This window comes from Meles meles, chromosome 16, assembly GCF_922984935.1.
Source record: "Meles meles chromosome 16, mMelMel3.1 paternal haplotype, whole genome shotgun sequence".
In the NCBI taxonomy this organism is placed as follows: domain Eukaryota; kingdom Metazoa; phylum Chordata; class Mammalia; order Carnivora; family Mustelidae; genus Meles; species Meles meles.
Genome location: NC_060081.1, coordinates 21,199,878 through 21,226,240, shown reverse-complemented (window position 1 = coordinate 21,226,240; position 26,363 = coordinate 21,199,878). Strand labels below are relative to the sequence as shown.

At 38.9% G+C, this 26,363-nt stretch overlaps 2 protein-coding genes and 1 pseudogene across 4 annotated transcripts in view; 1 reads left to right on the top strand and 2 right to left on the bottom strand.

Moving 5' to 3' along the window:
- Positions 1 to 252: 252 nt before the first annotated feature.
- On the bottom strand, positions 253 to 1,886 carry LOC123926788 (annotated as a pseudogene).
- Positions 1,887 to 4,450: 2,564 nt separating this feature from the next.
- On the bottom strand, positions 4,451 to 17,064 carry TXNDC9 (thioredoxin domain containing 9). 2 transcript variants are annotated; one of them, XM_045980945.1, is made up of 5 exons: positions 16,928 to 17,064; positions 14,634 to 14,852; positions 10,981 to 11,099; positions 7,578 to 7,832; positions 4,451 to 5,056 (listed from the first exon to the last, which is right to left on the bottom strand). In XM_045980945.1, the coding sequence occupies exons 2-5, from the start codon at positions 14,820 to 14,822 to the stop codon at positions 4,939 to 4,941; spliced, it is 681 nt and encodes a 226-aa protein (XP_045836901.1). In that variant the 5' UTR covers positions 14,823 to 14,852; positions 16,928 to 17,064; the 3' UTR covers positions 4,451 to 4,938. The 2 variants fall into 2 exon arrangements, with proteins under 2 accessions (XP_045836901.1, XP_045836900.1); XM_045980944.1 differs by lacking the exon at positions 16,928 to 17,064 and adding an exon at positions 16,384 to 16,913.
- A 1,191-nt stretch (positions 17,065 to 18,255) lies between these two features.
- Positions 18,256 to 26,363, top strand: part of EIF5B (eukaryotic translation initiation factor 5B) — an 84,774-nt gene continuing 76,666 nt past the window's right edge. For both annotated transcript variants that reach the window (XM_045980335.1, XM_045980334.1), the window contains exon 1: positions 18,256 to 18,450. In XM_045980335.1, the coding sequence (XP_045836291.1) occupies positions 18,416 to 18,450 (35 nt within the window). In that variant the 5' untranslated portion in view covers positions 18,256 to 18,415. The remainder of the gene's footprint in view (positions 18,451 to 26,363) is intronic.

The window sequence follows — 26,363 nt, the reverse complement described above, 5'->3', positions numbered from 1 at the left end:
AATAAAGGTGACAAATACCAATCAGATTCTTATAACACTGTTCAGGATCTAAATAAATGTGATTCTGGACATTATTCAATCCATAAGGCTAACTGAATGATAGTAACACATCAATAATTAAACCAAAGGCACAATTTTCCAAATCACTTTTAGTTAAACAGAATAAATTTTAGCTTTTTAAAAGTCTAAATATACAAAAAACTCAAAGCAATCTGTTTTTCTACCTGAGATCAAAACAAGTTTCTTATATCCTATCTAAACATGATTCTTGACATTGAGGTAAATCTGAATTCACATAATATACTTTGTCAAACTTTTCCAAAAAAAATTTAACCCCTCCTTTAGAAATTCTCATGTTACACATACATATGTACGAGATTAAGAGGCATGTAATGGGACCATGATACTACTACTAATGTGAAAGTAAAAAGTCATTCATTTATACAAAGTGTTCCTGTATGGTGCAGTATGAAATGGGATCACTGTCTTTGTACATACGCAAATCACCAAACGTTCAGAAACTAAGCCCACTTTGAGAAAAGTCATTCTATTTTTCTGGGACAGAGGTTGCCAACTTGTGATGCATAACAAAAATATTGTGTATAAGAGCTACGAAACCAAATATTAGCCTAAATTGGCAGTAACTGCAACTTAAATTAAAAAATTAAACCCAACTAGATCTTTACTGTGGCTATACAACTTTTGCTTTGGGGCCTACAGGTTTCACTGAGGTAATAACCCCTTATCTCTTGCCTCTCTCTACTCCTTGCACTCCTCCAGCCTCCAACTTCTTTCTTCATGGCTGTCTTTGGCAATGCTTCTAAATCTTGAAAGCAAAAGAACCTGCTAGAGTAAATGAGGAGGATGAAAAATAACACAATACATGATGTACAAAAAACCAGTCTAAGACTATGAACCAAGAAAAAACAAACACTAGAAGGAAGGCTGAGCAGCAGTGTACCCTCAAGGCAAAGCTAACATAAAAAAGCAATAGGGGGTCTGTACTCTTGGCCCTTCTTGTACATTATCTCCTGATTGAGAAGAGCATGGCACCAGAAAGTCAAACTCTCAAAAGGTAATGGCTTTGAAGGAGGAGCTAGAGAAGCGAATACATGATAAAGAAGTACAGCAGCAGCTTTAACTGTCAATGAGTTTCTTTGCTCTGGCAGTGGCAACATCAGTATGATCTTGTTGGTGTCAGCCTTTTCTGTGAGCCGTTCTATTTGTTGATTTTGAGCCTCAATCTCATGGCCCATGTCCAGGGCCACGTTTTTTAGGTTTCCTACGATACTGCCCACTTGAGTCAGGTTCTCTTCCATCTCATCTTCTCTGGCATCGTTGGTTATACGTTTAACGTATCCACTGCTAGCTGCTTCAGTGGTTGGTTGAAGCTGACCATTTGTCACTTAGTCTGGCTGCATAGATAAACATTGCTAGGAGAGCTGTCTCCACCATCTCCCCATGTTGCCGTGCAGGCCTTACCAGACTCAAAGTTCTTTGTCCTATTACACGGACAGACACAAAGGCCACAGCACTTGTTGTGTTCTGTTAAAGTCTTCTGTGTCTCTCTAATGTCTTTATTTGGTCCAGGCCTTCTATGTGGTTTAGTTGTTCCCCTTGTTCATCCAGCATAGTGACAGTCTTGATCCCTGCATCCTGTGAATGAAGGGCTAAACCCAGTATTTTCCTTGTACTTTCCAGAAATTCATCAGTAACTGGACGAGTAGGTGGGCTCTTAGCTGAATTTCTTCTGATGACAGATTACCCATGATGAATTAGAACTTCGGATAAGCACAGAAAGTGAAACGTAGATATTCAAGCAGCTCTGGCCACTCCTCTCACTATGCAATGGCATGGACACCCCCAGGCCTGACCTGGAGCTACATCCTCCTTATTTACTTACTTTATTTACCTTTTTATTTCCTTTATTTACCGCCTACTTATAGTTTTTTATATCAATCTTTTTTTTTTTTTTAACCATTTCATGTTCTCATTTCTTCCTGTGGATTCATTATTGAAATACAGTTTTGATTCCACCACCTGCTTTATGGTGTCACAAATATACATTTCTATGTTATAGATAACACAATTATATAGTTTTACAGTATTGCTTTTTAAGTCAGCTGAGGGAAGAATAGGTCATTGCAATGCCTTTTGTAATTTCCTACATAATTACCTTCTTCAGCATTTCTTTTCATGGATTACTGCGTGGTCTCACTTGCTTTCAGCTTGAAAAAATTCACTATTTCTTGTAAGATCCGTTCCCTAGGAATTAATTCTTAAAATCTGAGAACGTCCTCACTTTGCCTTCATTTCTGAAGGATAGTTTTGTTAGAAGATTCTTGGTTGATGGTTTTTTCCTTTCCAGCACTCTGCATGTTATCATCCCACTGCCTTCAAGTCTGTTTCTGATAAATCACCCATTAATGGGGTTTTCTTGTACCTAGTGGTTTTTTGTTTTCAAGATCTTTGTCTTTCAGTATTTTTTAATCTGACATGTATGTGGGTGTAGACCGAAGGGTCTACTTTCTGTTAAGAATTTACTGATTTTTCTCAGATTAATGTTTTCCACCAGATTTGGGATTTTTAAGCATTAGGAAATCTTCAAATTATTTTTGCTTGTTTTTTTTCTTCTCTCTTTTGGGAATTCCCATTACACATATGTTGGTGATTCATAGTTCTCTCAAGTTATTTTTCACTCCCTTTTTCTCCTGCTCTTCAGGTTGTTATTATCGGTATCATTTGGTTCTTTTAAAACACTTTGTTTTCTATTTATGAAATATCATCATACCTTTACCTCCAGCATGGGTTTAGTTTTTTAAAAAGTATACTTATGAGAGCTGCTTGGAAGGTTTTTATGCTTCGAACATCTGGGTCCACTCAGAGGCAGTTTCTTTTTACTGTTTTGAAATCCCCTTGGTTTTGGAACACACTTTACTCTGCTTCTCCAGATATTGGAACTTTTTGTTTAAAATTGGACAGTTTAGATAATAAAACAGCTCTGGAGACTCATCCTCTTCTCTTCCCAAGGCTTTTTAGTGACTCAGCTGGACTCTCTAAGTCCATTTACCCTGCACTGTACAGCATCTGATGCTCCTCTGGAGAGGGCACAGCCTGAGAATGGGCAGTCACTCGGAATCCTCCCTCCAACCCCAAGGACAGTTTTAGTAGGGCATTTAGTAGGGCATTTAGGAGGTTCCTTTCTCCAATCTCCCTGTAAGGGTTCTAGTTTGCCTCCACTGTTATCAAACTGTAATTAACAGCCACTAATTGTTGGTGGGTCTATTATTTGGGGCACTGGGGCGCAAATGGCTACACAGTTTGAGCCAATTAAATTCAGGCCCTTATAGTCTTTTTGAGGTTTGTTCTAGACCTAGGACTACTCTTAGCCGCCTTTCATTCTCTGTTAGGATTATCACTGGTTTCCCTTTTGCCTGTTGCTATCACAGAGTTACCAGTCTCTTCGTATGTCTCTACTCCCACTCCAAATTTCCTTTGTCTATGGCAGCACCCTTAGGCTTGAACTTAGAGGATGCTATAGGAAACTCTGTTTATAGTTTGCTACTGTCTCAGAGTTGGGGATGGGGAGAGTAGCCTGCTTTTCTAGGAGTGATACCTGTGGTCTATAAATAGAGCAGTGGGTGACAGCTCCTAGTCTTGTTTGCCTTTCCTTGCATGGAATCTCCACTCATAAGCTGGGGCAACAGTGATTAGAAAACAGTAATCTTGGTCTGCCATTCCTGGGCTAGATCTTCAGTGCTCTAAGTGGGGACTGGGTAGAGGAAGGAAGGTCCAGTCCTCTTTGCTACTGTTACCTGAAATAGAGCTTCTGTGACATAGAGCTTGTGGGGAGGGGGCAGGTAGAGTGGGAAATGCTAGCAGTCTGCTCATCCTAAGGAGAAACTGTGGGCTGAAATTGGGAGTTAGGGGGAGAAATGGTGTGGCTCAAATACCAAAGAGACTTAATGTTCTTACCAAGTTTTAGTCTTTTCTTGAATAAATGTTTCTGTAATAAATGTTTTTATTTGCTGTATGCTTTTATGACAACTCCTAAGACTTTAAGTAAAAAATACACATATATTTACCAGTTATGGTTGTTGTCACTTAGGAGTCTGCAGATTATGTTGCCACTCCAATTGTGTTTCCTGATTATTTCTGAGAGAGAATATGAGGGAGGGGAGGGCATGGAGGGAGAGGATCTTAAGCAGACTCCTTACTGAGTGCAGAGGCCAATGCAGGGCTCCATCCCAGGACCCTAAGATCATGACCTGAGCCGAAATCAAGAGTCAGACACTTAACCAACTAAGCCACCCAGGTGATCCTTCCTGATTATTTTTTAATGCATGTTTTAAAATATAAAATATAATCAGAACCCTTTAAATAGGCAGTATGCTCAAAACCTGAAAAAGCTTTCTGCTGCCATCAGTTGATTCATCATCAACACACAGCCTACAGAATAAATAGGCAGTTCTTTAATAGTTAAATATATTCCAGAAGTAAGGAGTGTTTATAATTCATTTACAAGTGAGTCTGTTACACCAGTAAATGCTGTTTGACCTGTTGTATAAAGTAAATAACGCTGTGTAAGAATTCGTCCTGGAATAGTTTGCTGAATCCCTATTTCTAATCCAGTAGATTAAAAACACAATTGTGAATGATATAAAGACGTAAGAATCATATTGTGATAAAATCAATCTCAAAAATAGAGAATCCAGACCCTTCTGGATAATTTAAGAACTCAGAAGTTTTCCTCAACTTAAACATGAGTACCACACAGAAAATATTGAAGATGTCTTTCAATGTGATGAAACTGTACAAAACTCTAGAACATGACCATTAGATGACCAATGTATCAAAACCAACGGGATTTAGAAAACACATCTAATTCTGAAGTAAGCAGAAATAAAAAGACAATTTACAAAGAATTATAACTAATTTCTAATCATCATCAGAGTCTGAATCGTATTTCTTCCCTCGGATAGTTTTCTTTTCCAGCTTTGTGAAGTTTGTTCCAAATTTCTTTTGGCTCTGAAATGGTGGCTCCATTAAATTTCCACTAAAAATAAAGCAAATTTGAAAAGCATTTATTCTTTATGATAGTACAGTTGGTATGCTAACCTGCACAAAAATCTCTTTTCTTCCTAACCTATGGAGTAAAGTTTTCTTTAAAATGCTGGTGTCAAGGAAGACGTATATTATTCATATTGATGGTTAAGAGTTTTAAACCCTATTTTGTATTACTAAATGTTTTTGATCAATGTTTTATTTTCTCTTATCATTAATTACTAACACTTCACTAGATGTATGAACAGAGTTTCTAAGTGAAAAGCACAGAAAGAAATAAAAGTTTTTCCACCTGTTTTGGAGATGCTGAACTTGGATTAGATCTTCTTCACTGTAAGAATGACATAGGAAAACGATCTATTTTTTACAGATTATTATGGCTGGTATGATACTGTATTACATCTTTTAATGTTTAGAAAAACATCAATAAAACTCGTGGAATTCATTATCATTAACCTGGAATTGGTATGAAATTTGTCAATGATGCTTGAGAAATAATTGAGACATTTTCTTCTTTCAAAAATATTTAGGAAGATTCCTGGTACCTAGATTCTGGTTGTGAAATATCATTTGCCACTGAGAGAAACCACAGTGCCTTGGGGAAATAGTCAATTCTTGGGAGAGTCCCTCTAAGACTTATTTGCACCAGAAAGAAAGTGCTTAAAGAATTGTGGGGACATGTAAAAAGGACATACACAGAAGCCTGCATGAAAGGGGCTCTCACTGGCCAAATATAGGGCAATATGGGCTTCAAAATAAGTAATATAAGTAACCACCTATAACCCACTGGATAAAATAAGTTACTGCCCATTCTAATATGAATAAATGAAAAAGTAAATTAATGAGGAATATGGAAAAGTTCTTCTTAAATCACTATTTGGCTTGGTAGACAACCTGTTAACCAGTGCTCAGTTATCCACCACCAGAAACGAGACAAAACATCTTTACCGGGGCGCCTGGGTGGCTCAGTGGGTTAAAGCCTCTGCCTTCAGCTCAGGTCATGATCCCAGGGTCCTGGGATCGAGCCCCGCATGGGGCTCTCTGCTCAGCAGGGAGCCTGCTTCCCTTCCTCCCTCTCTGTCTGCCTCTCTGCCTACCTGTGATCTCTGTCTGTCAAATAAATAAAAAAAAAAAAAACAAAAAACAAAAAACATCTTTACCTCCTGGTGTGCTACGCTGAGAAGAATATAGTGTCACTTCTATCATGTACCCGTGAGAAAATGCATAGTCCAAACCTAATCTTGAAATGTTAGACAAATCCAAACTGAGGGGTACTCTACAAAATAACTAGCTTGTATTCTTCAAAAATGTCCACGTATTGAAAAATAAGACAAATTGTCACAGATTAATGCAAACTAAAAACACATAGTAACTACATGAAACATTTTAGTATGCAGGATCTTATTGGGACAGTTGCAGAATTTGAGTAAGATCTGTAAATTACATAACATTTCCTGTCTTAATAATTGCACTAAGGTTACATAAGAAAAACCCCTCAATGTTAGAAAATACATAAGGAAATATTTAGGAGCAAAGGGACAATACATCTTCAACTTCCACTCAAATGGTTTTGAAAAGAAAGTATGTTTTTAGAAAAAGAATGATAAAGCAAATGCAAAATGCTTAAAATTGAGAGACATGGGTAAAAGATAGATGAGAATTCTTTGTACTACTTTTCAATTTGCTTAAAGCTTGAAATAATTTCAAAATACATTTAATAAATATTATATTTTGTTATTAAGAAAGTAAAACCTAAAACTCCAAAGTCAATTTCTATAATGTACACATAATTTAGGCATGTGTAGGGAATATTCAGAGAAAAAGGAACAGGGAAAAGAGAACTTTCTACTTACTGAAAAGCACTATGACTATAGAATGATAATTGTATAATTTTATCTGTTAATTTTCCAAATCAAAAACAGGCACAGAAGGCAAAATGACAGGTTCTGATTTGTGGAATCAGATAAACCATTTGACGAAGTGGACAAGGAGATTAATGAAAAATGGAAGTTGGATTTTAGACCATTTTCAAATTGAGACTGTCTCCACAATAATTTAAGCTGATCACAGAAATGAGATTATACATTTTATCAGATTCTACAAGACAGGAATAGCTACATTAAAAAATCTGATGTTCAAAAGTAAGTCATTATCAATTTGAGTAACCTGGTTTAAATCAGGGAAGAGTCAATTCCAAAGTGTCATTTTGGGTTTTCAGACTAACAGAAAATTAGATTCAATAGGATCTGTTAGGATGAAAACTTTCATAGTTTTCTATGAGTACTCCAAGACTCAGTTTTATCTGTAACTCTGATTTTGTTGTTAGATCATGCTAATAATGTACATTTTAAGAAATATGTTTTGCATTTGTGAAACATTTTCTACATCTAACCCAGAAGACCTTACTTAGCTCCATAAAATGAATGTTAACATTAAAAAAAAAAAAAAAAAAAACTTCTCTAAAAATATCAACTAGATATGGAATTACAATCAGTTGTTTTGCTAAAAATTACCTGTAATTGAGAATATCAGAACAACCCAGCCTCCATTCTAAAGTTTCTGTGGTGAAGTCATCTGTATTTCCTAAGTCAGTAAATCCAACAACATAATCTTGTGTTTTCCCATCTTTTACCAGTGCTAGTGTGGGAATGACTTTGATACGCAGTCTCTCACAAAGGAAAGGTGCTTTTTCCACATTTAGCTTCAGAAATTTGGTCTCAAGATGTTTCTTAGACAGTATCACCAAATGTCGGTCTAATATTTTACACCTGTAAATAAAAACATATAGAAAATCAAAAGCTAAAACAGATTTTTCATAGAAAAAAAATATCGTAAGGGTGCATCTAATTTTATAGTTTTTCTGCTTGAGTCTCATAATTTGGCAGCCAGCTTATGTCGGATGACCTCATTTCATTTCATAGGTTAACTGACGAGAGGCAGAAAAATCATCCAGTATTCTAGAAAGTCAGATGTGCCTTAATGATACTTATAAAAAACAAAATACTAAATACATGCTTTCAGTCACAAGTGGTTCATGAAGTTGTCTTGTTCATGGTAAAAATAAAAAGTGTCACTTCTCTTATGCACGTTTCCTAGTGTCTCATACACAGAGCTTGAAGGGTGACAAATCTGACTTGATAGAACTCAGAAGAGGGTTTTCAGGACTAGAAACGTACACACAGTGCCATATTTGGAAGTTATTAAGACTGAATGGTGTCACCAAGAAGGAAGTCTTCTAACTGCAACTATCATTAAGAAGCACAGAGTAAGGGCTATAAATGTGGTTATATGGTTCTAAAGAAATGAAAAATACCAGTAGTAACTTTTATTAAGTCACCTTCTATTGAAAAGAAAAATGGAAATGACATTTTCTGAAAGTTAAAATGTATTTTAAATTGGTTGATACTTTAGTGTTCCTGAAACAGACTACTGTAATAATCTTTTTGAGTAGTTCTTAATCACAGTGTTCATTATAATCAGCTTTTAAAACATATGATCTAAAATTCTCTGCAAGTGGAGCTGGGAAACACACAGGTGATTCTCATGCCCCATAAAGTTTGATAACTACTGCTTTAGATGATGAAGACATCAAATGTTTCATAATTACTAGTAGGCTTTCTGCATACTTCTTGGTGTAGAGTTATTCCTGAGTTAGGACTGGGTCCAGCAAGTTCCTGGTAACCTTGATGCCTCATCACTCTACCTCTGAATGCATCTTTTCATATATCACCCATGTAGTACAGCAATGAGAGTGTAGTGAAAAACAGTTGGAGAGAACAAGTTAATAAATGGTTCCTGAATGAAGCTCAAAACAAATGATAAATGAACCATTATATGAAAAGTATGTTCTTGAAGACTCGTAGGTAAGTGAACTCCGTGGATTTACTAGAGTTAAATGGAATCTATTTTAGGCAAATCTATGACTATACCATTTGTTAATTCACTTTTAAAAAAAAAAATCCAGAAGCAGCAGGCTTAAATCCTGGGTTCAGGTCCTCTTCTGTCATTTAGTAGACAAGTGACATTAGGTGAGTCACTTAATCTCTCCCAAGTCTTGGTCTCCATGCATGAAGCTTTGGAATTATACCTACATACCTACCTCAAAGGGTCACATCAATGTTCCAGGATTTTAAACATGAAGTTTCCAGTCTACTATGTACCAAGAACTCTGATATCTATTAGATCAAAATTTTCTAATGATTTTTTCTTCTACTTTTTAGGCAATCTCTATACCCAACATCAGGCTAAACTCAAGATCCCGAGATCCAAAGTCAGAAGTTTTACTGGCTGAGCCAGGCAGGCATCTCTTGATTTCTCATTTTTGCTTGAAAGTAAATACCCCTGGTGTTGCACTGTTTATACAACCATCAGATACATTTACTGAGCACCTACTATGTGTCAGCCATTGCTGCCCTAGGGGTAAAAACTTGGGAGCACGGTGAACCACAATATAGGCAAACTCTCTGTTTTCACAACACAAACTAGTGGGCAAAAACATCTAATAAACATCAATTGATATCAACCTTAGAGACTAACATGATATCAATATACCACCTCATCATGTATGTCAGAGGTGGGCAACTTGAGAAATGTGTGCCAAAGGGAGAGGACAGAGTACCACAGTGACAGAGGGTTTCTCGATACCCTTTCTCTCTTTCTTTTTTTTTAAGATTTTACTTATTTATTATTTTATTTACTTATTTTTAAATTTATTTTCATTTATTTTACTTATTTATTTCAGAGAGAGATCACAAGTAGGCAGAGAGGCAGACAGAGAGAGGGGAGAGCAGGCTCTGTGCTTCATGCAGAGAACCTGATGCGGGGCTTGATCCCAGGATCCTGAGACCATGACGTGAGCCAAAGGCAGAGGTTTGACCCACTGAGACACCCGGTGCCCCGATACCCTCTCTTTCCTAAACCCTTTCCATACTTTCCCTTACAGGAGATTTCACCACCTCAACATTTTCTTTCATTTTTATTACCTTAATCAGTACGTCCCAGGCAATCAATCCCTGAAAGATGTTAATTAATAACGAAGTTACTGGGTGGTGAGTTTAAGACAAGGGCCGAGCAGGCTATGGAAATGCGGGAAGAGGGCAAGGCTGAGACAGCAATGAATGATGGAGACTCTACATTGGAGTGTGTGTCTGTCTGAGGGAGGTGGCTGCTATTCAGCATTAGCAAACTGCCTTCCTATGAATTCTAGGTCTGCTATTAAGTTATTTGATTTCTTAAAACATCTGAAATCTGGACTTCTAAAAAAAATTCTCTCTCTCAATTTTTAAAAGTTGGCAACTAATCACATTTGGGGGTTAAAAGAAAGCTTTAGATATGAACTTTTCTAGGGGTATTTTCATTTTACAAGGACTCTGCCTCTGTAGAGAGGCTTGCAGAGCTGGGTTGTCCAGTAGAAATCACTTTCCTCTCCTTCCAGCCAACCCTGGCACGCCCAGTGATGCTTCTAGTGAAAGGCTTGCTCAAACCAGTCTCCTCACGAGTTGCTGGCTGAGGAGTGAGTGAATTCAAAGCTGGTGTTGGCCCCACTCCCAACACTGTGCTTATACCACACCAGTACCAGAAAAGGGAGAAATAATTCTTGTATTGACAAAAACAAATTTTACGTGTACATCTCTTACATGTTTTTAAAGTTACCTAGTGAAAATACAATTCAGAAAATAGCCAGTTCTATGGAAATAATCTTGATTTTCAATAATATTCATTTAAGCTTTTTTATGTAATGGGTTTTTAAGTTAATCTTCAATATAACAATTGTTTAACTTTAACAGAGACGTTTATGTAAGTACAAAGAAACAACTTAGAAAGTTCCTCTAATTTTTAAATTTCCCTATTATGTTACTGTATCTCTACTCAAAGATCTCATCATTTTAAACAAGTCACTGATGTAAACAAAGTTACCTGAATGTGGTGTCTCTGTAGAAATGGCAAACCACTTTTTTACTCTCCTTGACTTCTTGAAAAAAGTCTCTCTCACTAGGGATTTCTCTGTATTCCCCATGTCCTTTTGAAAGCCATTCCTAATTTGGAGAAAAGGGAAATATTATAAACTTGAAATATCTTTCCGTACCACCTTACATTTATTTTGTGTCTAAATCGCTATAATATTCTGTAATGTAGTTGATTTTATCTTGTAGAGAAATCAATTCCTCTTAGTAATTTCCTTTCCTATGTCTCTAGTTTTAGTGCAGACATAAATCTGTGGGCAGGGACTATCTTTCAGCACAGTTTGTGCATAAGAAAATCATCTGTCTTGGTACCTTCACATACATTTTCTCAGAACTTCAAAAATAAAAATTTAGATTTCAGAGACTTAAAATGTAAATATCCATTTAATTTCTCTGCACTCAAACTACTAAAATCAGAAGCATTAGGTCCAAGTTAACGCCAAGCTCTGAAAAACAATGCTCATGAGATAAGCTACTTGGTCTTTGTGGGGAAGACAATGAGAGGGGTGGTTCCTGCAGCTCTCTGCAGCTCAACTCCAGTTTGCTCAGAGGCAGGACCCATTTCTATACTGGCCACTAAGGGGGGAATATCCTAGGAAGAAAAAAATCACATGCTATCCAGAAACAATACAGATCCCACATAATGTCCAGAAATAATACAGATCCCATCAGTCATCTAATCCAACTTCTCAACCCAGTGTATCAACCCTCATCAATCACGCCTGACACTTTTCAGTTTCCCAAGCTTCCTGCTACAGAAAGGGTTTATCATCTCTACTGGAAGCTTGCTTCCTTTTTCAGGCAGCTGGTTTTAATAAAAAGGAACATTGGGCTTACAGGCAGAAGGCATGGGCTTGAATAACTGTTCTACCACTTATTAGGCTAAGAATTCTGATAACCTTTCTGAGCCTCCATTTCCTCATTTATCAAGTGGAGATCACAAAGCAACCATCTCACTGAGTTGTAAAAAAGTAAGACTATCAACATGATAGTGTCTGGCACAGGTGCTTAAAAAGCAGTTGCATGTGTACTCTCTAACTTTTTGAAAGGTTTCTCACACTGAACTGCAATAGATCTGTAAATGTGGTCTGTGGACCTAAGGTTAGAGAGAAAAGTTCTAATGTCTTTCATACATCAGTTCTTCCAATATCCTATCTTCTCTACCTCTCTCCCTTCATTTTCTTTTGGCTGTTTCTCATATGAAATGATCTCTACATATCTTACTTTCCAATTATCCTCCTTTGAACAGAGACTAATTCCTCCTTGTCCTTTTAAAAAGGGGCAGAAGTCTGAATGCGGCCCTCCAGAAGTCGTCTACTGAGAAAGGGGCCAGAGTGCCATCTCCTTGCTTCCTCTGGACTTAAGCTAACACAGACTGTATTAATAGTTTTGGTATCCATTTCACATTGTCTTATGCTGAGCTGAAACTCACAGGAAGCCCTGGTATTTTCTCCCTATGTGACATTTCCCTGGTCAAACGTCTGTGAACTTAAACTCTCAAGTACAACTCCTTAATGGCAGGTTAACATTTCATGCCTTTTCTTTTCTTTTTTTTTTTAAATATATATTTCTTTATTTGACAGGCAGACATCACAAGTAGGCAGAGAGGCAGGCAGAGAGAGATGGGGGGAAGCAAGCCCCCCACTGAGCACAGAGCCCAATGTGGGGCTCAATCCCACCACCCTGAGATCATGACCTGAACCAAAGGCAGAGGCTTAACCCACTGAGCCACCCACACACCACTTCATACCTTTTCTTGACTCACCAATAGCACTGCCCTTAAAAAAGAGTGTATGTTTTTTAAAAAACTCTTTTTAATTCTCATTTGTTTGGCCAACAGGTGGAAGACCTGAGCCTTTCCAAGTTCCTAAGAGGGAGGCAATCTTACTTTGAACCTCCACCAACACATGGCATCTCTCCCAAGACACTCAGCATATCCCTGTGCTCTTAGTACAGTTTCTTTCAGAGTTCATGCTCTGCGGGGCATCTGCTGAATGGAATCAAGCAGGATGGGTAGAGATCACAGTGCAGGCTAAGCCTACCCAAGGCCTGGCAGCTGGGCAGCACCTAGCTCTCGCTTAGTGGCTATCACCCAAGCCTTTGGATAGGCTCTTCCTATTTCTCATCTGTCCTACTGCTTACTACTTTAAGTCCTATGTTGCTAGCTGCTGTAACAAGAAGAGAGGACTCGGTTGACTGAGGCATATTGATTCAAATAGGTCTACTAAATGCTTATGTCACTGCATATACTCATTTCCTGATACCTATACAGATCAGTAAATCAAAATTACTATGCAATCTATACTACTCTTTCAAAAAGAGTATATATCATTAAAACTTCTTGTCTACTTCCTTAAAAAAACATTTTAATAAAAAAGATTTATTACAATGCAGTGAAAACTGTAAAATAAGCCCTCTCCATTATTCTATGACAAATTAATTTTAAATTGATTTGCATAGTAATTTTAAGAAGTCCCTAAAGGCTGTAGGACTTAGGTTTTTAATGATAAATATTCAGACTATTGTTTTTAACTGCTGACAGTTTCACTTAAGCCATCATGCATGTTGCTTACTGCAAATCAGGTAGATTCAGTCTTTCTACAAAAAGATCCTGGTTACGACTTTTTTTAGTTGAACTATTAGCAATTAGTAGTGTTACTTAACTGTGATTGTGAAATAGGAGTTTGTAGCAGAATCTCCTCTTACATTGCCTTGGATAATTATTAGCATTATAATAAAAAAAAGTCTCCTGACTTCAAAACCACACTATACTCACACACCTTATTTTAGAAAACTCAAGCTACAAAAATAGAAACTCAGTCACATTACAAAACATTCTTTCCTTTTTGTAGCAATTCTTATAAACACTGAGAGTATAAACATTATCAAAGAGATGCTACAGGAGCACAAACAAAACTCCCTATTTCTTTGGAAAAGTTAAAAGCGCATGTTTTATTCACAGCCAACTGAGAGAAACCAGAATTGGTAATAATCTATTTCAATCTGACAAAAAGCAATGAAAACATTTTTAATCAAAATTAAATTTACAAAATTTAACCCAACTGGTTTTGATCAGAGTGTATGAGGCTGTTCCACACTCCAGAAGACCAATAAGGACAGAGATGTGGCCACCCTTCTTTGTGAGCCAGCATGCATTCCTTTGAATAAATAAGCCATGTAATTGTTACAATGGAAATGCCCAAAATAATTTCTTCAGTGTAGATTGCCTTACAGCTCTCACCTCACTTACACTGATCAGAGCCAAATTATAACTGGTTTTACAATTACATAAAAGGGAAACCACTGACTCCCAGTGTTCTTCCTAGGCTCCTTCTCAAGCAAAAAATCTGAGCTCAAAAAATGATCTTGGGCACAGTGTTTCTTTTACTTGACTGTGGATTAACATACTGAGCAGGCTAATTTTTAATGTGTCTTTAAAACTAATTTTTTCTCCAGCAAATTTTTAATAGTTATAATACTCTGTAGTAAAAAACAAAAACAATGCTAAAAATAAGGACTGAAATACAACTATTTCAGCACACGTATATATAAGTTGTTAGGAGCATACTGTTAAAGTAATTTCAGAAAGCAGGGCAGAGAGGTTACTTGTTTCTGCTGTTGAGCTTTCCTTAGTGCCTCAAGTCTCTTTTCTTTGAGGCGTTCCAATTCATCCTCGTCCATCTGATCCAGTTTCTGAATTTCAGAATCCAAATGTTCTTCTACTAGTTTCGTAGTCTGAAGCAACTGATTTTCCAGGACTTTTGAAAACATGTCAACAGATGCATTAGCTTCCATTCTTCTAAATGGTATAGCTCAGCCTTGGTGCTAGGGAGAATGTTTGTAAAGTTGGGGGGAAAAAAAAACAAGTAAAGTTTTCTCTCCTTTACAAAAATTCTAGCAAATGTGTAATTTGTACTACACAGTATGTTCTGCTGACAACAAAAAATTTCATGTTACCTATGAGAATTTTTATTTAAATGTTTTATGGTTTTTTTAAGATTTTATTTATTTATTTGACAGAGACAGTGAGAGAGGGACCACAAGCAGGGCAAGAGGGAGAGGGAGAACGAGGCTTCCCACTGAGCAGGAAGCCCTATGTGGGGCCTAATCCCAGGCCCTGGGATCATGACTGGAGCCAAAGCCAAACCCCAAAGACTGAGCCACCCAGGCGCCCCTAAATCTTTCATTCTTTTTAGATCCTTTCATTCAGAAAGGGAAGGGGAGGAGAGGGAGAAGGAGAGGGAGAAGGAGAAGGAGAATTTTAAGCAGGCTCCACACTCAGCAAGGAGCCTGATGTACGGCTAGATTGCAACACTCCGAGATCATGACCTGAGCTGAAATCAAGAAACCGACTGAGCCACCCAGACGCCTCTTACTAAAATGTTTTAAAATTGAATTTTCCACAGGTTATAGTCACACCACTCAAAAGATTACTTAAAGCATAGTTTAGGTGCTTCCGACTTAGTTTGTGTTTCATTACAATAAAGCAAAGTAGTTTAAAAACAGAATCTAATTCAGATAGGAAAGGAACCTCTATCTCAATAACACATGTTATAAGATGTAGTATTTTCTATTAGCAACAATCAGATGGAAATTTTATGTGTGTACCTCTGGGTTACTACTACAGAAATATAATTTATAATTTGCTTATGAAAGCAGGAAGATGTTGCATTTCATATGACACAGTTGCAAATACTACTGAAGAACCTTTAAAAAAACCTTAATAAACAGTGAATTCACTTACCCAGTGACACACAGCCTGACTCACACAAACCCTCTACAACTACCGAACTGAAAAGAAGTCCTCTTCTTGCAAACTTCACTTTTTTTTTTCTTCACAGGAAAAGCAGTTGAAGGCAATGATTTCATCTTTGTATCTCCAGAGGTAAAAGTGCATGGAACACAGCAAGTGCTCAAAAAATATTTGTTAATTTGGGGATGCCTGAGTGGCTCAGGTCATGATCTCAGAGTCCCGGGATCCAGTCCCACATCTCTGGCTCCTTGCTTAGCCGGGAGCTTGCTTCTCCCTCTTCGCCCGCTCCTGCACACACACACACACACACACACACACACACACACACACACTCTCTCTCTCTCTCTCTCTCTCTCTCAAATAAAAACCTTTAAAACATTTTTTGTGAAGGAACATGTGCCTACTTTCTGTTCAAATTATCCTTAAGTTTCAATATGAAAATGCTATACATTTTCAATGAATTATATTTCAAATATAGTAAAATAATTTCACACTTCCTATCTCCAAAGAAAAATGTAACACTGTTTCCTTTCGGGTTGGAGCCAGATGAGGCAGAAAACTGGTTATTAAGACACTGACTTACATGTCAGAACCTGTTCTTACCAGAAATAGAGCAGATGCTGATCCCTGGAGTTTTATGAGATGAACTCGGAATTTAATTCTGGGATAACCGGGAACAGAAGCGAATAGCCAGAGCTGTTCTGGGGACAGGCGATGGTGGTCACCGCATTCACAAAGGGGAAAGCAGATGGTGTTGCGATCCCGTTAACTTTTCTACTCTTCAAACCACAAACCTGATTCTTCCTTTTTACAGTTCATCGGCAACAGTGGGAAGGGGCTCGTCCTCAAATTACCTAACCGTTTCCTTGACTCCCTTACATGCACCCTCCAAAACACCTTAACTGCACCCTAGACACCTTCCGAAAAGCATCCTGGCCATTCCCTGAGCCCATAGGGGCAGACCAAGGCGGAGTACAGGCAGCCAGGTCTTCAACACCTCCGAGGGCGCATGCGCCGAAACCGCCTCCGCCTCACTGACACCGACGTCTGGGCCGCGCCCCTCCCCCGCCCTGGCCGGATGTTGAGTGAAGTGTCCATCAACACTGGGAGGCGGCGGCCGGTTTTTTCACACCATCCTCTGCCTCACCTGAGCTCTCGGTGACACCTGAGGACGAGGAACTGCTCCAGAAAGGCAGTCCCCTCTGGCTTCACCCTCGCAGCAGCTGCCGGTGGCTGCGAACCGGCCGTCACTTCCGCCTCCCCTTTGGCTGCAACCCTCACGCGATACAAGCTGCGACGCCCGAGAAGTGGGGCGGGGGAGGAGGGCGTGCATACGGTGAGCGCTTCTGCGCGTGCGTAGCTCCCATCCTCCGCTCCAAGATTTCCGATTTTTAGTCTCGCTCTGAGTAAACGGCCCACGGGGGAGGGAAGCAAAGTATTCTGGAGGCTGTAGTTTATCAGTGCTCGGTCTGGCCGTGTTGGACTTCGCTAGGCTCCGATTCTCAGTACTCATAATGTTACATCAGAAACGAGAGAGCTACGATCTTGCTCCGGAGTGACACTCCAACTTCGCTTCTGTCGTGTTGATTGAGCACTTTTTTTTTTTTTTTTAAGTTGAGGTATAACTTCCACAGCATGATTAGTTTTTACATACTTAGTACCCGTAGTATCACCGTCCAGATCCGGATATTAAACATGTTTACCACCCTAGTAAGTTGGTTCCTTTTGTACTTCCATAACACAAATTCTTAGATCTTGCTCTCACTTTGAATATAAAGGTTAATTTCTATTTCGGGGAATTACGGGGTGTGTCCCTGTTCATGATAATTTTTTTTTAAAGATTTTATTTATTTGACAGAGAGAGATCACAAGTAGACAGAGAGGCAGGCAGAGAGAGAAGGAAGCCGGCTCCCCGCTGAGCAGAGAGCCCGATGCGGGACTCGATCCCAGGACCCCGAGATCATGACCGGAGTCGAAGGCAGCAGCTTAACCCACTGAGCCACCCAGGCGCCCCCATGGTAATTATTTTTTATGACTGAACAGACTTTATAATTAAAGGACGTTACTGAGAGTCCCAGTTTGTCCTAGATTTATTGCCTGGAGTGCCTATATTGGTTCATTGTGTTTCGTTACTGAACTGCGTGCGGCTGAGAATACAAAGATACAGAGATGGAAGGAAACCCCAAGGCTTGCTTCTGAGGGGAGCTCCAAACTCCAAGTCTGCGTTCCCCTCAGGGATGGAGCTGACATGGGGAATTTTCAGCTTCATTGTCTGTCTCAGGGTTCTAGAACCAGGACACCCGGCTGTTATTCGTGCGCGGCCGACGCTTGCGGAAAGGGGGCGCTCAGGCTCCCGCCTGGCCGGCGGGTCAACCGGAGACGCTCTACCCAAAGCGCAGCTCTCGATGAGCCGCGCCCTGCGTCCCCACGCCGAGGCGGCGAGGCGATGCGCTTGCGCACTGAGAGCTCACACCATATGTGCCCTGTCCCAGTGCGCGCGTCTGTGGAGAGCCGGGTGCGAGAGGCGGCAGTGCGAGGGGAACCAAGCCGAAAAGAGACCAAAGTCGGCTGGGGGACAGTGGGTCTGTGAGAGACCGAATAGAGGGGCTGGGTCTACGAGCGCCGCTGACACACGATGGGGAAGAAGCAGAAAAACAAGAGCGAAGACAGGTAGCCAGTGACCGGGTCCACACGGCGGCGTCCGGCGCAGCTCAGTGGTTCGCGCGGGTTCCTCCGGCGCGGGGTGGCCCGGGGGCGAGGCTCGCGCCAGGCACCACGGGGCTCCGGGCCTGGGTCCAGAATGGGCGGCACGGGGCCAAGACCCCAGTTCCGGGCGGGCGCAGAGGGCCTCGGCGGCGAGCGGGTTCTTCCAGTGGAGGCTCCGTTCCTCCGCTACCTCTCGCCCGGCCTGGAAAGAGGGGTGTCCTGCCTGAGGAGCGGGGCAGTGGTTTGGGGGTTCCCTGCCCCATGGGGAGGCACTCGGGTGGCTTCGCTGGGCCGGGGACGGCCTGGCCAGCATGGCTCCGGCCAGCGTGAGAGTTGTTTTTCCGGCGCTACTATTGGCAAGGATCAGGAAGAGTTCTTTTTGTGCCTTTGTACCTGTGAATACGTGAAGAGAGAGGGCAGTTCGAATATGAGTGTACCTACAGCTAGGTTTCTTAACTCTGAGCCGCTCAGGTGAGTTGGAGTTACAGAGAGGTGTTTGCTCGGTAACTCCCTTTTAACTTCATTTAATTTGGTTACAGTTTCCAATTATTTAAGGTCTGGTTGTCCACACTCCGTGCTTTTCGCTTTCCTTCTTCCGGCCCGTCTTCTGGCGATTTCTTTGCTTTTTAGCACCTCCCCCTAAGAAAGGAGGAGGAGGAGACAAAACCAACCAACCAGGGTCTTTCCTTTCTAACCTCTTAAAAGGCGTTTGGGGGGAAGGAGTGTAAGGTGTATGTAGAGTTACGTACCCCGAAATTTGTGCACCATTTCTGTGTGTCCCATTCGATTGAGACCTTTTACTTTTCTCATTCAAAGTTTACTCCTTGAGAGTGAACATCTGTTCACCAAACTTAGTTCAAATACTAGGGGGAGACTAAGGTAAATTAAAAGTTAAATAAAGGTAAATGTAAAATAAAGGTAAATTAAAAAACAAGACAGCAACAACAAAAGCCCCCAAACCAGCAACCTCTGATAGTTCATTTTGACTCAAAATGGATATCAGGTTTTAATGTTAAAATAAGATTACTAATTATAATTCCTGGATTGTTTGCTCACCTGACACTCATCAGTGATGAGCGGAATTAAAAGACACCACGGTGAGCCTCGTATTTCAGCTGCGGATCTAGTGGAAGAAGTTAATTGGTTTGCAGACTAGAACTTGTTAATCAGACCAGGTAAATGAGAGAAAATAAGCAGACTTCTGGGTGATTTAGTGGGACAAAAATTTCTCTGCTTTTGACAGGATGTTTTGACGCATAGGATACATTTTTATTTAAACCGTGTACAGAAAGAGGAGTATAATAAAGCTTCGTATACTAATTAGCCGTTTCAACCAGGGCTATCACATGACCATTCCTGTTCCATCCACCTGCTGAGAATTTTAAAGCCACCTCAATCTTCATGTGTTAATCATTCAGGTGTATCTGAAAGATAAACACTTGAGAAAAGCAACTGCAGTTATCATCAAGCCTAAGGAATATTAAGAAGGGTATCTTAAATATTATTGAGTATCCACTCATTTTTCTAATTTCATTGTCTTATTTAAAAAATTTTTTTCTGTTTTGTTTGGTTCAGGATTGCAGAAGTCATGTTCTTTAGATTAAAAAAAAATACGCGTATATGTTATTCTTGTCCTTACATCTTTTGCTTTGTAAGCTCTTTCATAATGGAATAAAGCTATTCAGAGGGGAGATATTTATTGTTTATTTATAGAAAAGAGTGTTTCTTACTGATTCATGAAGATTTTGGTGAGTGATGGAAAGTGTAAAGACTGGAGCCTGTTAAGTGATTGATTTGATAGTATAGAAAGAATGCTACTATTGCGTGTTTTGTTTTTTTTTTTTACCTCATCAGACTAATTTGTGGTCTTATATTTTGGCTTATTTTGAAGGGAGCGTGGTAGTAATGTAATCGAAAAATTTATTTTCTCATATGCCAATATCAAGTTTTGTTTACTTTCAAATGCTTCATGGACTCCTTTGCTTGAATGCCTTTCAAATAATGTCTAAGAAATTCCGTGGTTTTGCAAAGGTCCACCTTTGACTGGAGCGGCTTGGCCTTTTTACTTTGGCATTCCTCGTAAGATATTTTGGAGGGAAGGAGGACAGGGAAGATATTTTAGGGGTGAGGAGGGTAGCAGGGAAGTTCCACTACTTGGGAATTAGTTTGCTTTGACTTTCTCTATATTTAAATACAGTTTTCTTCAAGCATATTTTGCATATTTTAAAAAGAAACAAAAACATACACTAGGAAGAAAGTCTAGAAAGAGCTGTATTTTAGGATTAATATTCTTGTTTGTGTAAAATAAGATACTTGTCTGGTTTTATTCTCTTGTATAAAGATCTCCACTTTTAAAGATTGTACATTCATCCCACCACCCCTTGCCTTGCAAGCTATGTTAAGCTGAATGTTTTCTGGCCAGGTAGAACGGGGTGAGAAATGAGCAGCTGCTAATTAGTTATCAAGATATAGGGAATTGAGTCGCTTTTCAGGTTGGAAAGAGCAAAAAATACTTGATCGTTTTAATCCTTACTTCCTCTTTTTAATCCTTACTTTAACTTCTCAACCACACAGTGTTCATTTAAAATTGGGTTTTATTTCACCTGAGTATCTAGTTTTATTTGGGTAATATATGCTTTGTTCTATCAGTGACTTTTGTTTAAAACTGTTCTCAAATTTTGTTCCAGCTTGTGTAATTCTGAGAATGAGATTTTATAAGATATTCAGCAAGTTTTCCTGCCTTTTTTCAGTTGATTGGAGAAATTCTTGATGAGATAAGGGCTAGGATTCAATATCTATAGATCATACAAAATATAAGGCCAGTATTTTCATGATTCTCACAGTCATCAGTTTACATAATGGGACCTTACGGGATTTTGTGTGTTGTATTGATGTCCTTCTGTATCTGTTGACACAATACGATTGATGTTCTTTTACTGATGAGTGTAAAGAAAAAAAAGATCTAGGTTATTTCGTTTTTCACAGCCTCCAGTTCTTCATTCTGGTCCCTTTTTTGTTTGATTCCTTAAGTGTGGTAGTTCTGTTTTTTAGATTATAAGGAAATTGGTGTGTCACCTTAATAGGGTTAATACTCCCCCACCCCCCACCAAAAGAAAAAAAAAGGATATAGAGGGAAGAAAGAGAATTATTTCATCTATCTCACCATCAGCTATCATGGAGGTGGGGTGTCATTCAGGAACTAGAAGGTCTTTCAGGATTCTGTAGAGTTCTAGGGTATGTACAGCATCAGGTAATTTTTTGCTGTGGTTCTTTATACCAGCAGTGAACCAGTATAGTGACTCCACTATTCCTTGTTTTTTTTTTTTGTTTTTTTTTTTTAAGATTTTATTTATTCTTTTGACAGAGAGATCACAAGTGGGCAGAGAGGCAGGCAGAGAGAGAGGAGGAAGCAGGCTCCCTGCGGAGCAGAGAGCCCGATGCGGGGCTCGATCCCAGGACCCTGAGATCATGACCTGAGCCGAAGGCAGCGGCTTAATCCACTGAGCCACCCAGGCGCCCCAACTATTCCTTGTTTTAACTCAGATATTGTTCCTGTCATTACTGGCAAATTCCCTGGTCTTGAGAGTTGTAGCTATCTCTCAGACAGTTGCCTAACCGTTAGATGGTTGCCCTATGTCAGACATTCATCCTAGTCAGTCATATATGATTAGGGTACTGGGGTCCCTCCCTGTGATAGAAAACATGGTGATCTACTTGAGGAACCTGCCCAAAAGGAGCTCTGTGTATAGCCAGTAGTCCAGAGCTTTCCAGAGAGGAAGTGGATCAAGAGGCAACTGGTCTAGCTCAACAAAGGAATTTACTTCTAATTTGTACATACTTGAATTAATAAAAAAAAAGACCTATCTGCATATATTAGATCAAAAAAGAAAAAAGATATGTAATCCAAGAGTTCTGTTCTTTAGCTTATTCCTGTACTATAGGAAGTTAATACATGGGAGGAAGAGACATCCTAGGTTGCCATAAATGAATAAGAAAGCAGATGATAAACTTTTGTTGTTAGCTTATAGTAACTTTAACCTTCTATAGTGGTGATCTCTGGGGAACTGATGCAGTTATTTCTGATGTTGCTTGCCCACTAGTTGCGCTTTATTCATCTAAGTTTCTTCAGTTCTTTCATTTGATCCATGAGGTGAGCAAAGCATTGTTTAACTGAAGCACTAAGTGTCAGCGGTTAGGTTAGAACAGCAGTTCTCAGACTTTGGGCCTTCTACCCCTTTACATTCTTAACTTACTAAGGAACTAAAAAGGTTTTGGTTTTTGTGTGTTATATGGATACTTATTAAAAATAATTAAAAAAATAAAAAATAAAAAAAAATAAAATAAAAAAACTTAATTAAAAGTTCTTAAAATAATTATTAATTTAAGAATAAAACTAGGGATCTGGATGGTTCAGTTGGTAGAGCATCCAACTCTTAAATCTTGAGGTGGTAAGTTCAGACCCCATCTTGGGCAAAGAGTTTACTTAAATAAAATTTAAAAAAAACTAATAAACACATTAACTTAAATGGCATCGTTAAGTAATCATTTACCAAAAAAATATGAGAAGACTGGTATTATTAAACAGTTTTGCAAACTTCCTTACTGTCTGGCTTAGTAAGAAGAGAACTTGATTCTCATCCATTTGTGCACTCAGTGTTATAGCAATATCACACATCATGGGACCTCTGGGAAACTCCACTGTGCAGTTGTGAGAAAATCAGAATGAAAAAGTCTAATAGCTTCTTAGTATTATTTTGAAAATAGTTTTTGATCTCTTGAATTAGTTTAGACCCCCTGAACAGGTCTTGGGGACTACTTTGAGAACAGCTGATTTAGGGATTCCTAAACTAGATTTGGGCCTTTGTAAGACATTTTCCAAGCTCTTTGACTGTCACTAGTGTTTGTCTAACAGAGAATAGAAATGCTTAAGAAGGGGCACCTGGGTGGCTCAGTGGATTAAGCCTCTGCCTTCAGCTCGGGTCATGATCCCAGGGTCCTGGGATCGAGCCCCACGTCGGGCTCTCTGCTCGGCGGAGAGCCTGCTTCCTCCTCTCTCTCTGCCCACCTGTGATCTCTCTCTCTCTCTGTCAAAGAAATTAAAAAAAAAAAAAATGCTTAAGAAGTACTGAAGCACAGCTTAAGACATCTGTGGTTGTGTTCATGCTCTTGATATTTTACCCAGTTAAGATTTTCTTTTTTAGTGCTCGCTTCGGCAGCACATATACTAAGATTTTCTTTTTTAATGTAATAGGTGAGTTTATCAAGTTCTATTAAAAACTTTTGAGATTGGTTTTAATTGGGAGTCCCATTACATTTTTAGAATATTTAATACACTTGTCATCATTGTGGTATTGCATCATCCCATTCAGGAAATTGTCTGCTTAATCACTTAAGTGCCAAGTGTTAGTCTAGGTGCTCAAATTATAGTGGTAAACAAATCACTAATAAGACATGCTTTTCTATTTGGTTAATTGTATATCAGTAAAATTTTTTTTTTTTCATTTGACTGTTTAGAATATTTCTTGTTTGGCTTATTCCTAGGCATCTTATAGTTTCGTTGCTGTTAATATAGTAATTTTTCTTTTTTTGCTTAATAAAACTTTTAAGATGGTTATCTTGTGTCTAACCAATTTAGTGAACTCTGATGTATATATAGGACAGATGTGAAAAGGGTGACAACTGAATTGTGATTAGGTTATTAGTTTGTGATAGTAGGTAAATAGTAAACGGGGGGCAGGGAGAAAATTAAAGACATTATAGCAGCATTCAAATGTTTTAGTTAGTGACACCGAAATGACTCCTTTTTCTTACCCTTTCTAATTTATGCCCTGTGACAAATATGAACTGTTGGGAAATTATAGTCCAAAATACACGGGTATTTTGAACCCTTATTAAACAGTGTAGAAGTAATCACAGTAATACTGCTTGTCCTAACAGTATTTATGTGATTTTAATGAAAATACTTCATGTAGGGACATCTGGGTGGCTCCACGGTTAAGCGTCTGCCTTCAGCTCAGGTCATGATCCCAGGGTTCTGGAATCAAGTTCTGCATCGGGCTCTCTGCTAAGTGGGGAGCCTGCTTCTCCCTCTCCCTCTGCCTCCCGCTCCCCCTGCTTGGGCTCACTCACTCTCTCACTCTGTCTCTGACAAAATAAATAAATAAAATATTTTTAAAAATACTTCATGTAGAGCCAATAACCATGTTGTAGTTAATTTGAGAATCTGGGATGAAGGGGGAAAGTATAGAGAATTAAGAACTACTATATAATAATACAGAAGAGGAAAGTGGGATTTAATATAATAATGTGCTTGAGGTTTAGAACCTCTCAGCTATTAAGCCATATCCAACTCTAGAACCTGTGGCTTTTCACTGTAGGGTACTAGTTGATCTAAGAAATGTCGATATTCCAAAATACAGGCTTTCCAAAGAAAAATTAATATCTGCTCTTTACTGGTGAGAGAACTATTAAAGATTAAGAACTCAGATAAGGAGGGAGAATAGAAAAATGACAGCCACTGTCAGTAGGTCAGTCAGTGCCAAAATTTCTTTAAAGAATTTCTTTCTCCCTTAACCAGTTTAATTATGTAACTTATTGTCTGTATATTTAAAGTGAAAGCAATGACAATTTAATGTTTCAGACCTTCCCATCAGACATGATCTATAAAATTTCAGATATGTTCTTTCAGAAGAATCTCTATTTTTCACCATGTAGCAGTTATTTTTTCAGAATAATTGGTTTTCAGTCCTCCTTTTGGTGATAGATATATACCTTCCATTGTAATAGAAAAGACTTGTTTGGCTTTTCCGAAACTTCATTCAAACCGTAAACTTTGGATAGTGGTCCCTGAAAATACAGTTAAGTACAGTTTTAACTCAAATTTATGTCATTGGGTTTCAGGTACTGAACTTTGATTAAGCTAAGAGGTATGACTGATGATATTGTAGTTGGCATTTCTTCTAAGTCTAGAATAATGTTCTAAAATTCTATTACATGAATATAGTACATTTTATTTACCCATTCATCAGTTGATGGACATTGGGGTTCTACTTTTTGGCTGTTACGGATCATACTGCTATACAAATACATGTACAAGTTTTTATGTGGACATATGTTTTCAGTTCTTGGGGTTTATACTTGAGAGTGAAATTGTTGGATCATAGGGTAACTGTGTTTGACTTCTTCAGAAACTACCAGGCAGTTGAACTTTTTTTCAGAACTGCCAAAGCTGCTGCTCCATTTTACATTCCAATCAACAGTGTATTAGAATTCCAATTTCTCCACATCTTCACCAACACTTATCATCTGACTTTTTGAGTTATAGCCATTCTAATGGGTGTGAAGTGGTGTCTTCCTGGGATTTTAGTTTGCATTCCATGATGGCCTACGGTGTTGAGTATGTTCTTGTGTGCTTATTGGACATTTGTATATCTTGTTTGGAGAACTGTCTATTTGTATATCTTGTTTGGAGAACTAAAAATTGCCCATTTTTATTTTTAGGTTTTTTTTTTTAAGATTTTATTTATTTGACAGAGATCACAAGTAGGCAGAGAGGCAGGCAGAGAGAGAGAGGAGGAAGCAGGCTCCCTGCCAAGCAGAGAGCCCGATGCGGGACTTGATCCCAGGACCCTGAGATTATGACCCGAGCCGAAGGCAGAGGCTTAACCCACTGAGCCACTCAGGCGCCCCCTTTGCCCATTTTTAAATTGACTTCTTTATTCTTGAGGAATGAGTTCTTTATATATTTTAGATACAAATTCTTTTTTTTTTTTTTAAAGATTTTATTTATTTATTTGACAGAGAGATCACAAGTAGGCAGAGAGGCAGGCAGAGAGAGAGGAGGAAGCAGGCTCCCTGCCGAGCAGAGAGCCCGATGC

Excerpts from the sequence above, each read along its gene's own strand:
- TXNDC9 (XM_045980945.1), bottom strand. The coding sequence starts at position 14,822 with ATGGAAGCTAATGCATCTGTTGACATGTTTTCAAAAGTCCTGGAAAAT. Across the intron at positions 11,100-14,633 it reads AAGCTCAACAGCAGAAACAA|GAATGGCTTTCAAAAGGACA; the intron begins GTAACCTCTCTG and ends TCTCCAAATTAG. Across the intron at positions 5,057-7,577 it reads TCTGATATTCTCAATTACAG|TGGAAATTTAATGGAGCCAC; the intron begins GTAATTTTTAGC and ends CTTTATTTTTAG.